Source organism: Elephas maximus, chromosome 16, assembly GCF_024166365.1.
Source record: "Elephas maximus indicus isolate mEleMax1 chromosome 16, mEleMax1 primary haplotype, whole genome shotgun sequence".
Classification (NCBI taxonomy): domain Eukaryota; kingdom Metazoa; phylum Chordata; class Mammalia; order Proboscidea; family Elephantidae; genus Elephas; species Elephas maximus.
This window is the reverse complement of record NC_064834.1, coordinates 71,303,523-71,316,566: the sequence shown is the minus strand read 5'-3', so window position 1 is coordinate 71,316,566 and position 13,044 is coordinate 71,303,523. Positions and strand designations below refer to the sequence as shown.

General features: G+C 45.3%; 1 protein-coding gene across 4 annotated transcripts in view; it reads right to left on the bottom strand.

Moving 5' to 3' along the window:
- Nucleotides 1-4,998: 4,998 nt before the first annotated feature.
- WDR11 (WD repeat domain 11) overlaps nt 4,999-13,044 on the bottom strand; it is a 55,074-nt gene continuing 47,028 nt past the window's right edge. For all 4 annotated transcript variants that reach the window (XM_049855025.1, XM_049855026.1, XM_049855027.1 and 1 more), the window contains exons 22-29: nt 11,962-12,027; nt 10,983-11,160; nt 10,149-10,244; nt 9,505-9,670; nt 8,852-8,949; nt 8,279-8,424; nt 7,207-7,286; nt 4,999-6,003 (exon numbers count right to left, since the gene is read on the bottom strand). In XM_049855025.1, coding sequence (XP_049710982.1) covers nt 5,846-6,003; nt 7,207-7,286; nt 8,279-8,424; nt 8,852-8,949; nt 9,505-9,670; nt 10,149-10,244; nt 10,983-11,160; nt 11,962-12,027 — 988 coding nt within the window. In that variant the 3' untranslated portion in view covers nt 4,999-5,845. The remainder of the gene's footprint in view (nt 6,004-7,206; nt 7,287-8,278; nt 8,425-8,851; nt 8,950-9,504; nt 9,671-10,148; nt 10,245-10,982; nt 11,161-11,961; nt 12,028-13,044) is intronic.

Here is a 13,044-nt window from a genome sequence, read left to right as displayed (position 1 = left end):
GCAGTGGCAGCACCCTAGGGCTTATATGTGAAAAATCATTACACACTTACAGAGAGAATGATGTCCTAAGGGCCGAAGAGCATGAAATAGGAATCTGGAAGTTTAGGGCTGGAGGAGAGGAGGGCAGTGGGGACCCTGCCTGAGCAGAGGCTGAAAGAGGAGACAGACTGGAGGGAGACTCCCACTGGGAAAGCCAGGGCTGGCTAGAGTTTGGGAGGAGGACAGAGAGGCTGGGACTGGGGTGCCCCTAACCACTCACCTCCCTGATGGCACGTTTAAGGGGCCCAGGATAGAAACAGAGACCAAAGTGTTCTGCACAATGGAGTCAGTGAGCGCTTTGAGCCATGTACCAGTCCTGGACTCTGGACAGACAAGGCCCCTTCACCCAGGGCTCTGCATCTTTGCAGCTAAACGTTGAACTCATTCTTAATTGTCCCCAGAACCACAAAGGCAGGAGTGAGGGAGGAGGAAGCCTGAAGGAGAAATGCCTTCCAGGGCAATTGCTTGTCTGAAGCAGCATGGGAGTGCCTGCTGAAGGAGCAGAGGGACAGCATTGAGGACGGAGACACAGAGAGCTCTAGGGACAGGAGAATCAAAAAAACAGCAAACTCAGGTGCACTGCACTTTATGGCTTTGGGTTGCATTTCCTTCTATTGTGCCCGGGGTCACCATGAGTCAGTAACTCCATGGCAGCTAACCACAACTGCTTGCAGAAATCTGCATTTTATCCCTGTCAGTATCAGCATCTTGCTAAAAGTGTGGAAAAGGAATCTCAGAGAGACGTGCCCAATCCAGCTAGCAAGTGGCAGGTCAAGGATGCCATCCCGGGTTCTCTTACTCCCCGTGATGGCCCAGAGAGTGGTCCAAAATATCTGTGGATAGGTGGACACACCTGTGTTGGGAAGATGGCTCTTTCTAAGCCGCTGGGGACATGGGGCGGGGGTCCACCATGGGTGCATCCATTCTTAGCCTCCATTCTGATACAAGAGGGACATTTCTTTCCCTCTTCAATGATGAGCAAAATAAACTGAGGCTTAACTGCACATTACTTGGGGCATTACACAAATCTCAGGTGCCCAGACCCCAACTCTATTGAACAAAGGTTGTGTGGTTGTACAACTTTACCTTAATTGACATGTGAGGTTCAGGTGACCAGGAATGAGTCAGAAACATCTGGGCCACTTGTACATCTAGAAGCCCAAGCGAGTCCACATGGGGCCTGGATAGCAGTTGGGCCAAAATGCTTCAACGTGGTGAGCACACTTTAGCTTTCCTTGCTTATTAACACCGTGAAGCTAGGGGATGAAGCGTTATGCTGATGCTTTCTCATTTTCAGAATTATGGAAGTCACAAACTGTTGGTGCCAGGGCCGCTTTTGGCCCACAGATGTATTTTGTTTGGCTTGCACTGAATTTTTCTTGACCCAACATTTAAAAATCTGGGTATTTCATGTAGTTGTTCAAACTTCCAACTTCTTTGGAAAGATCACAAAATCTGACACTTCTGGGCCCAATTTTTTCCTGCCAACAGTCAGCGGGAACTGGAGTAGCTGCTACTGCCTCTTGTGAGTTGGCAGCCATGGGATTTCCACCTTCACACGGGGTGGGCAGAACCACTGCTCCTCTGCCTCACTCACACAAATGACTGCCTGACCCCTGCCAGCATTTGACTTTCTGACCTGTTCCTGTGCCATCCTCCCAATCATTGCCATGTTTCATCCCATTGTCACAGCCACTGTGTCAACCCATCTCGTTGAGGGTCTTCTTCTTTTTAGCTGACCCTCTACGTTACCAAGCAGGATGTCCTTCTCTAGGGACTGGTCCCTCCTGATAATATGTCCAAAGTACATGAGACAAAGAGTCACCATCCTTACTTCCAAGGAGCACTCTAGCTGTACTTCTTCCCAAGACAGACTTATTCGTTCTTTTGGCAGTCCGTGGTATACTCAATATTCTTCACAAACACCATAATTCAAAGGCATCAATTCTTCTTTGGTCTTCCTTATTCACAGTCCAGTTTTCGCATGCATATGAGGCAAATGAAAATATCACGGCTTGGGTCAGACGCATCTTAAGTCCTCAATGTGACATTCTTCTCCAGAGTTTAAGGAGGTCTTTTGCAGCAGATTTGCCCAAGACATGTCATCTGACTTCTTGACTGCTGCCTCCATGGGCGTTGATTGTGGATCCAAATAGAACGAAATCCTTGAAAACTTCAATATTTTCTCTGTTCATCATGATGTTGCTTATTGATCCAGTTATGAGGATTTTGGTTTTCCTTATGTTGAGGTGCAATCCTTACTGAAGGCTGCGGTCTTTGATCTTCATCAATAAGTGCTTCAAGTACTCTTTACTTCAGCAAGCAAGGTTGTGTCGTCTGCCTATCACAGGTTGTTCATGCAACTTCCTCCAATCCTGAAGCCACATCTTCTTCATACAGTGCAGCTTCTCAGATTATTTGCTCAGCATACAGATTGAATAAGTACAGTGAAAGGATACAACCCTGACGCACACCTTTCCTGACTTTAAACCACACAATAGCCCCTTGTTTAGTTCAAACAGCTGCATCTTGGTCTACGCACAGGTTCCTCATGAGCACAGTTAAGTATTCTGGAATTCTCGTTCTTCACAATGTTATCCATAATTTGTTACGATCCACACAGTCAAATGCCTTTGCATAGTCAATAAACCACATGTAAACATCTTTCTGGTGTTCTCTGCTTTCAGCCAGGATCCATCTGACATCAGCAACATCCCTCATTCCTCGTCCTCTTCTGAATCCAGCTTGAACTTCTGACAGTTCTGTTGATGTACTGCTGCAACCACTTTGAATAATCTTCAGCAAAATTTTATTTGTGTGGGATATTAATGATATTGTTCAATAATTTCCACATTCTGTTTGATCACCTTTCTTTGGAATGGGCATATATATGGATCTCTTCCAGTTGGTTGGTCAGGTAGCTGTCTTCCAAATTTCTTGACATAGACAAGTGAGCATGTCTAGCACTGCATTCATTTGTTGAAACATCTCAATTGGTATTCCATCAATTCCTGAAGCCTTGTTTTTCATCATTCTCTTCAGTGCAGCTTGGACTTCTTCCTTCAGCACCATCCATTCTGGATCACATGCTACCTCCTGAAATGGTTGGACACCAACCAATTCTTTTTGGTACAGTGACTCTGTATTCCTTCCATCTTCTTCGATGCTTCCTACGTCGTTCAGCATTTTCCCCAGAGAATCCTTTAATATTTCAATTTGAGGCTTGATTTTTTCTTCGGTTCTTCCAGCTTGAGAAATAGCAAGTGTGTTCTTCCCTTTTGGTTTTTGATCTCCAGGTCTTTGCACACTTCACTATAGTATTTTACTTCGTCTTCCCAAGCCTCCCTTTGAAATCTTCTCTTCAGCTCTTTTACTTCATCTTTTCTTCCATTCGCTTTAGCTTCTCTACATTCAAAAGCAGCTTTCAGAGTCTCTTCTGGCATCCATTTTGGTGTTTTTTTTTTTCTTTCCTTCTTTCCTGTCTCTTTAATGACTGTTTGCTTTCTTCATGTATGATGGCCTTGATGTCATTCCACAACTTGTCTGGTCTTCGGTCATTACTGTTCAATGAGTCTAATCTATTCTTGAGATGGCCTCTAAATTCACCTGGGATATACCCAAGGTCGTATTTTGGCTCTTGTGGCCTCGCTCTAATTTTCTTCAGCTTGGGCTTGAACTTGGATATGAACAATTGATCACCTGTTCTGCGGCTGGCCGCTGGCATTGTTCTGACTGATGATATTGAACTTCTCCATCATCTCTTTCCACAGATGTAGTTGATTTGATTCCTGTGTATTCCATCTGGTGAAGTCCATGCGTACAGTTGCCATTTTTGTTGTTGCAAAAGGTATTTGGAACAGGAAATTGTTGGTCTTGCAAAATTCTATCATGCAATCTCCAGCATCATTTCTATCACCAAGGCTGTTTTCCAACTCCTGCGTCTTCTTGTTTCCAACTTTTGCATTCCAATCACCAGTAATTATCAATGCATCTTGATTGCACGTTTGATCGATTTCAGACCGCAGAAGTTGGTAAAAAATCTTTAACTTTTAAGGAAGACCAAAGAAGAATTGACACCTTTGAATTGTGGTGTTGGCAAGAATACTGAATATACCATGGACTGCGAAAAGAACGAACAAATCTGTCTTAGAAGATGTGCAACCAGAGTGCTCCTCAGAAGCAAAGATGGCGAGACTGCGTCTCACATACTTTGGACATGTTATCAGGAGGGATCAGTCCCTGGAGAAGGGCATCATACTTGGTAAAGTAGAGGGGCAGCAAAAAAGAGAAAGATTCTACAAGATGGACTGACACAGTGGCTGCATTAATGGGCTCAAGCATAGCAATGATTCTGAGGATGGTGCAGTACCATGCAGTGTTTTGTTCTGTTGTTCATAGGGTCACTATGAGTTGCAACCAACTCGACAGCACCTAATAACAACAACAATGAAAGTTCTGGGCCTGAAAAAAATGGCTCGATGATATAAATCCCACCTTTGTGTATACAGAGGATTTAGTTTGTCTCTGGCAGAAGACATTAAATCCTTTTGCGTCACCAGGGTCAGATCAGCTCAAAGAGGCCCTTGCAGCTGTATTCTGGAAAGGAGCAGCCTCTGCGGCTCAGGTGCTGACACCCTGCAAGGTTTAGACCCTCGGGTTACCCATGGCCCTGCGATGCAGGGTGCTCCAGAAATCCTATGGGGAGTATGGTGTCACCGCTCTGTCCCTGCTTAGAATGGTGTCCTGTACCCAGCAAGTCCCTCTGAGCCTGTCAACTGTGCCCACTGCGAAGCACTTAGCACGTACCCTGGTATTTAGTCCTGTTGTGCTCTGTCGGAATTCCTACAGCCCGGCTTCTCTGGATACAGCAGGCACAGCCTGGACTTGGAGCTGGGGAAGGTGGGCTGACTCCTGAGGGGTCAGAAGATCACCCAGCCTCACACACAACAACACGGGACGTGAAGGCCTGGACGGAATCTTTATTTTCACCTTTGTAAGTTCTAACATTTAAATTCTTAGCAATAATTTATAACAGTCACATCACATGTATTTCAGCTATTCGGACAACACAGACGAGAAATGAAAGCACAAAGAGACTTCAAAAATGAGGTTACTGTAATGCATCACAGAAGGGGTTAAAATTCAAAATATCAAAGACCCCACACCCTGGAACAAAACATAAAGCTTAAAAACTCTCTTTGAGCTCATGGGCCTGAAACAACAAAATTTAGCAACTGCCTAAACCACGGTAACAGTGCTGCGTTTTCAAGGTAAGAAAACACAGAAGGCTTTGGCCGACCACCTTTCAACTCTGTCTGCCCCGCCTGCGACTGAAATGAGCGTCCGCACACAGGCACAACACCAACGGGAGGAGAGCTCTCATGAGCCTATTTCACTACAGATTTTTCAAACATCTTTCAATCTGTCCAGGAGAAAAGCAATTCAGTCTCTTAAATTTTAATTAAAAAAAAAAAAAAATTAAAAGTATTTCCAGGGACTCTTAAAGCTCTCCTTCTAAAATGTATAAAATGTTACACACGTTCAAAATCTGAAGTGTTTACGTTTTTCTCTGCAGTAAATACAGGATGTAGGACTTGCTGCAAACGCTGTAAATGCTCATGTACTATTGTGCACAGATGGCTTTGGAGACATGGTGGAGACGCAGCTCGCCAGGCCCTGCCTGAGAAGGTGCGCTCGAAGGGGTGGCCTCAGCCTCCTCCACTGGACTGGGACCTTGACCACCACCAGACCAACTGCTGCCCCGCCCTGCTTCCAAGGTCAGGTGTTCCTGGCATATATTAGCCCATCACTCTCCTCTGCGTTCTTCCTTGGGGCATTCAAGCTCATTCAATAAATCCTTGCCAGCTGCTCCAGCTTTTGAAGCAAAGAGAACAGCTCCCTGCTTAAAACCCAGGTTCTTCAGACTCCGGGCATAATCTGCATAGATAGCAAAGATGAGTTTCTGTAAACCACAGTTAAGGAACAGCAGGGCAGAAAGGGCTGCGACCGTACTCCTCACAGGAACGGAGGAGTCAGCTCCGCCAGGCTCCTCAAGAGGGGCCGAGAGCAGAACCACCTGGTGGACAGCCATGGAGGAACGCACAGGCCTCCTCTCCGGGAAAGGCATCCTCTCAATGGTAACATCAGTGTACCTCATACCCAGCTGAGCCCAAAGCTGCTTCTTCAAGGAGAAGACCTGATGACGATCCCCCAGCTTCTCTCATAACCTACACTCAACTAAAGCCGGGAAAAAGTAAGATGGCACCATGGAAGTAAAACCTGTTTCTGAGTAGACAGAGCTTCAGCGAGGGGTTATTGATGAGGGTCTGCCCCAAAGCAGGTGCTCTAAATATCTAGGGGGTGAGTTTTTAGACAGCCCTGTCCCTTTGTGTTCTGATATTTGACATGGCTATTTTAAACCCATGTCAGCTTTACCAGGGACGAGCTATAAGATCTTGGTTAAGTTTAGACTTAAGTTTAACATTCTGTAAACAATGTAGACAAAAGACAAAAGCAAGTAGGTGGCCCGTAAAATGAGGCTACAGTGGAACACTACAAGAAAAAGGTGCAGTGAGAAAGAACAGGGCTATGCACACAAGAGGAACTGGGAGCTGTATTCTCAAGCCCATTCTTTCCAAATAAAAAATGTGACTCCGGTGACGAGAAGAAATAAAGTGTTCCTGGCTACAGGGGGACCACAGTGACTTGCCTGCATGACATGTCTTGGAGGTGCTGTATTTTGTTCCATATTAGGCTCCTCGCTGTGGGTAACAGGGAGAGTTTTTTTATTTATGCCAGTATACATTTTCCAGAGAAATACATAGAACTATGCCACAGAACACATTCCTCCAAAATAGTACTTGTGAAAGAAGTAGCCCTCTAACCTCTCCTACATTATTCCCTCTATCTTTACCTGAAGTTCAAGCCAATATTACACAACTATGGTTCCTTACCCTCTACATTCCTTCCTGCAAACGCCAGTGAGGCAGCGGGCTTCTTCCCCATCTTTCCCCTCTCTTTCTCCCTCTTTCCTGGCTTTGGTGAATCAGAATCCAGGTCTTCCTCAATATAACACAGTTCCTGCCTAGGCAGCACAAGAAAGAGGAATTCTAAAACCCACCATGGCACTTCCTTCTTCCTCAGCATAAACACCCTTGGAAAGGATATCTGTCTCTTCATTGACTTCCATCGTCCCATACTGCAGACAAGCTTCCACAAACAAGGCTGCTCTGTCAAAGTACCTCATGCTGCCAAAGAGACCAAAGTAAGGTTAGGTCTTGGTATTTACACTGTATTTCTACATAAAAACTTGAACACATGTCCCCTGGAAACCTGAGTGCTATGTCAGGTCCTCGCACTTCCTTAGCTGTGGTTTATAAGGGAAAGGGGAAAATATCTGTGTTCATCTTTGTCTCTCCCAACCCCAAGATTTTTTTTCGCCAGAGATTTTTTAAATACTTAAAAAAAAAGAAGTGAAATAATCTAAACACACAGGAATCTACAGAGATATGATAAATACACATTAGTCATTAATATTCTGCCACATCTGCCTCAACCTACCTTAGTTTTAAATAAATAAAATGCACCAGAATAAAGTGATGGGTATTGCTCCTCAAGATTTCCCAAGGGGGCACCTCCACCTTGCCACCCTTTCCGTCCCCTTTCCATCCCCTTCCTACTGCCCTCTGGGGTTCCTCTTAGTTGCCTTCTGGAGGCTGAAGTGCCCTGACTCCCTTAAGACTTCTTTAAAAGCCTACTTTAATAGGCACCTGTGCTGCAGTGGGTAAGAGCTCAGCTGCCAAACAAAATGTCAGCAGTTCAATCTACCAGCTGTTCCTTGGAAGCCTTATGGGGCAGTTCTACGCTGTCCTAGAGGGGAGCCATGAGTCAGAATTGATTCGATGGCAACCGGTTTAGTTTTCTTTTTTTCTTTTGGTTTTGCTGGGTTTAATTAGCGCATTAGTAGGAAAATATCACAGCTCCTAGACCAAATGAAGAATTAATCAGCATGGATGGTTCCCTTTTCCTTTCAGTTTTTAAATAAACCTGCAGTGCACTTCCTCCACACTCTGCCCCCACTCTTTGAGTACCACCGTCCACTGGAAGAACCTGAAGCTAGTGTGAAGTAATGCATCTCAGCAGCCCCCAGCGGCCCCTCAGCAGCCCCCCGGCGCCCCCCGGCAGCCCCCGGTGGCCCCTCAGCGGCCCCCGGCAGCCCCCGGGGCACCCTGGGGTGTACCTGTGCAGCGTCTCGGCCACGCTGGTGAAACAGCCCAGGGAGAGAAGGACCAGGAGGGCCTTTGACTTCTGATTGACTTGTGGAGAGCACAGATGGTCAACCCACCGCTTTAAGACATCAGCACACTCTTCGGAGTTTAAACGAACCTGAGAAAGATGCCACATTAAAAAAAACATCCTGCATAATGGAGAGGGAAAAAAACAGGAAAACAATTCAAACAAAATGGGATACTTCCTCTGGAACAAACGCCAGGTTCTGCCCTGCAGCTGCTGCTCAATGTGAACAGCGGTGACTCCGGCCCAGGCCTGCAGGATGCAGGGACCGATAAACACCTCCCAGCTGGTGCCGAGCTCGGAGAGGAGGCACCTGCAACCACTAAATCACCACCAAAGCAACCTCCATGTTTCAATACGAAGAAATGTCATTTACGCTCATAAAGAACAGGAGGAGGGGAGAGCTGCAAGGAAACGTCTGCAGAACAACTCTGCAGGCCAGAAAACATTCCCAACTCAAGAGCAAAAGCCAACACTGGCCCTTCATCCCCAGCGCTCAAGGCCCTTGGACGTGACCTACTTTTGCAAGCCAGGCGGCCCGGCTCCACTCGCCGTAGGTCTGCAGGTAGCGGCAGGCGTCTGCGGCTTTGTCAATCAGGCAGAGCAATTGCACGCCCTCTGGAGGAGAGAACAGCAGCCCTGGTGACAAGCAGCTCACCTCGTTGTCAAGTCACTAAGTCAAACCTCCACAGCTTGGCCCAGCCCCGTGTATGCCACACCTGCTGGAGACATTCCCGGCTCAAATATCAAAACTGAGTTCCACGATGTTACCACTCAAGAAATCCACGTCAGATGTATAAACAGAGCCTAAAAAATTGTGAGATAAAGCGCAGCTCACTTGCTGGCTTTCATCGTTCTGGTTTGCCCAGGATTGTATGATTCACGCCTACTGTCCTGGTACAGTTTTAGCTGTGAGTCAGAACTGACTCACTGGCAGTGGGTTTGGTTTTGGTTTGGTCCTGGTATAATTATTAGTAGTGCCCCCTTCACTGTTAAAAACAGTTTTGGATGACTACATTATATGGTCACTAGAAAGTAATAACTTGGATTTTTTCTTGAGCATATATAACAAAGAAAAAAAATCTCCCCAAAATCACTTGCCTGAAATTCTTTCCTGGGAACAGGTCTGGTTTTCCAGAGTATTAACGAATATACCCACAAAGTATGCCTCACCTGCCAACTTGCCATTGGCAATCATGTTAGTTGCCACCAGCTTAATGGTGCTCTGAGAAGGGCCTGAGGAGGTGACGGTTGTGACCAAGCAGGCTTTCAGGGAATCACAGTAATAATGCTGGTTGTCTGCACTGGTCTCCAGCAGCAGCTGCACAGCTCTGTCCGTCTAACAAGGGAAACGGTTCCTCTAAATATGAGAAGATCTTCCTCCAAAAGAACCCTTTTTAACCCATAATATGGAATACTGACATTTGTACCTGAAGGAAGACTTCATTTTCAAGAACTGCCCTTGAACGCTTCATGTTCATGTACAAACCTGAACAAGGTGCTGCCCTGCTGCTCCGAGACAAACATGAAACCAGTCTGGCTCAGACCCTGGCTCAAGTCACTGCTCCCTTTGGCTTTGCACAGTCAATTCAGGCACCAAAACGAATAGCTGGGCTTCGTCTTACATTGCAAAAGCCAAAGGTACAAGCCGATTAACCATATGCTTCTGCTTCCTTACAGACCTGTGGGTAGTCTTTTGAGAGAAAGTCTCGATTTACACTTTCAGGGAAGGAGACACACTACAGGGGAAAACGCTATGCTGTGTGTGTGTGGTGCTCAGAAACACTGATCAGCTAGCAACCCCGCCAAACACAGACCTGACCCAACAGAAGGAGCTGGTCTGTGCATTTCCTTGTGTGATCGTAAGTTGACCGTTTCACTTCCTGTAGATTAACTCTTTCCAGTTGAAATTTCTGGAGAAGAGAAACAAAAGAAGCCTGAGTCTGGATTACAAGATGTTGAATTATGTAAATTTAATTACTTAATAAAGTCATTTTAATAAATATTATTTGACTTCTGAACTTGCTAGAGAATCGACACTATAGAAACCCAACAAATGAATAAGAATTTGAAAGGTAAAAAGTTGAAATGTAATATCATTTCTGTGCATGTGTGTCTGCTTATAAAAACTGGCACTTGAATAGAACTAGATAAAATAAAAGCCCTATGGATTAAGTACTCTAAAAACCAAACCAAATCCATTGCAGTCGATTCCGACTCAGCCACCCTACAGGACAGGATAGAACTGCCCCATAGGGCTTCCAAGGCTATAATCTTCCAAGGCAGTCTGCCTCATCTTCTTCCCACAGAGCAACTGGTGGGCTCGAACCACTGACCTTTCGGTTAGCAATCAAGCACTTAACCTACTGAGCCACCAGGGCTCCCTTTGAAGTACTCTACTGAAGCTTAAAAAAATTATGAAGCTACCTTTATAAATTCAGAATAGTAAATTCAAAACAAGTGAATGAAATATTTGTTCATGAGCTTTTCAAGTCCTGAGTCAGACCTTTTTGATGCTAATATGCCAAGCGACTTATTTCTATCACATGGACCTTAACTTAGTGGAAAAGTTACCTAAATTTATGATAGTTACAAAGGTATAAGTAATCAAGATGGTAGCTTTAAGGGTTTTAATGCATAAGGTGTAGTACCTGAAAATAGGTGTTTTCACAGAGTATATCATAACATATGTCGAGGGGGTTGTTCACGGTTTCCCGATGGGTAGCCTCCTGTGCCGCTGCTGTGGTGGTTGACTTGTCCTGGGAGAAGCTGTGCAGATAGTGGGCAGCCACCGTCCAGAAGTGTAGCTCCGACTCATCACCATAAAGCCTGAGAAGGGTGTTGTCCGTTACAGTGGTGCTTACGCACTGGCCTGGACAGGGCTTCCTAGAGTAGCCTGAAGGACTAGGGACACAGTGCTGCCTCTAGAAAGACCACCTGGGACACTGGCTTGGTGCCTGGCAGGGGTGAACCAAGCTCTCAGCCCTGCTACGGGGTCTCCAACAACACAGGGCCTGACTGCACAGGGCCCCTGCGGGTCCAAACATCTCCCTGCTCCGTGTTACGTTCAACACGATTAAGTCTTACTATAACAAGTCTTAAGTTGTCCATGTTAAGATCAACTCGTTTGTGTCAAGAGCAACACTGAAGCCTGGGCAGATTATTTACCTGGCTTGTCACTAGCACACCTTTCGCATTAGGAAAAAGCTCCTCTGGGGTAACTGGCTTGATAAGATGAGAAAATACATTGCTACCTACTCTCTAGGAGTGGAGGGGGCGGTCACTGACAACACTAGAGTCAAACAGCACAGATTACTGCTTTTAAATGGAACTTATGAGTGCACTTAAATACGCACCCTTTGTGTCTGCTGTTTTAAAACACATTTTTAAAAAAGCTGGTAGGAGGAAGCCCTTTCAGTAAAGATAGCCTTAAGGCCTAGATCTCACCTTCCTAATCTGTTTCCTATGTCTATTAACTACCTGCAAAATTAACTGTAAATCCAATCTAAAGTGTGAACTGAGATCTTTTTCTAAAATCTGAAAGAGCTCGGCCTTAACTAAAACCGCTCATTAGAGAAATGATCAAGTTTGAAATTCTCTATCTGGCAGAGAAGCTTCTATCGGTGTTACCTTGAAACAAGCAGGCACCTCTGCAAGAGGGTGAATTCTGGATCAAGTAAGAGCTTCTTTACGTCACTGCAGACAGGAATCCAGACAACAGAAGGGTGACCATTTTGAATTAAACAATAATACAAGGAGTTCAATCACTACGCTCTGGAATGGGAAAGTTCCTCTCAAAGGATACATTTATACCTAACAAAAGAAAAGTGCCTTTGCCACGGCCCTGAAATTATGCAAGCATAACAGGGCTTCCGGTGTTTCATGCCTAGAGATGCAGTATCTCCCAACCGCCACAGGAGGCCAGAAGGTGCCGATTTGGGCTTACGGTCTTGGAACAGTTCGACTCGTATTTTGAAAATATGAACAGTTTCCTAAGTATACAAACGAGGGTGCCATCATTGATCATTATTTTGCTGGTCACCAGGAACAGTATATACTTCAGAGGAGATGGTACTCAGAATTCATTTGTTAAACTATTCAAAACCTAGTGTTTTTATAAATTGGTGTTTTGAAAACAGCCAAATATAAGAAAATCATAAATTAGAGGGGAAGGCAGTCTTTAAATCTGCAGTTTTTCATTGAAACATCAATGTTAATCTTTGGATGGAGAACACAATCAAGTAACTATTTTGAACATGGGATCAATAAAACATTCTATTATGGTTAATTTATTAAATATACGACTTGTGTGTGACAGAACTTGTTATGTTTCACCAAGCACTCCCTGCTCATCCATATTTTTCTACTTCCTTTGCAACATTATTCCCAATTCATAGTTTGAAAATGCTCCAGGCTCTAGGGAGCACATTAACTTGTCAGCTAGAACTGCGCACGCACAGCCCGACAGAGCAGGCTCACTGAGGAGAGCTGACAGTCGTGTGGCTCAGCAGGGACGAGTGGGGATGCCCCCTCCCGCCTCCCCCCCCCAACCCCCCGCAGCATCTCGCTCTCCCTGACTCCATCCAGACCAGGGCAAGCTGGTCCTTATGACCTCCTTGAAGACAGATGCTCTGTCACTGTCATATTAAACAAAAACACCTTCAAAAATGCTAAAGGAAAACAAACCCCTATGAACAGAATGCTGTCTCCTTG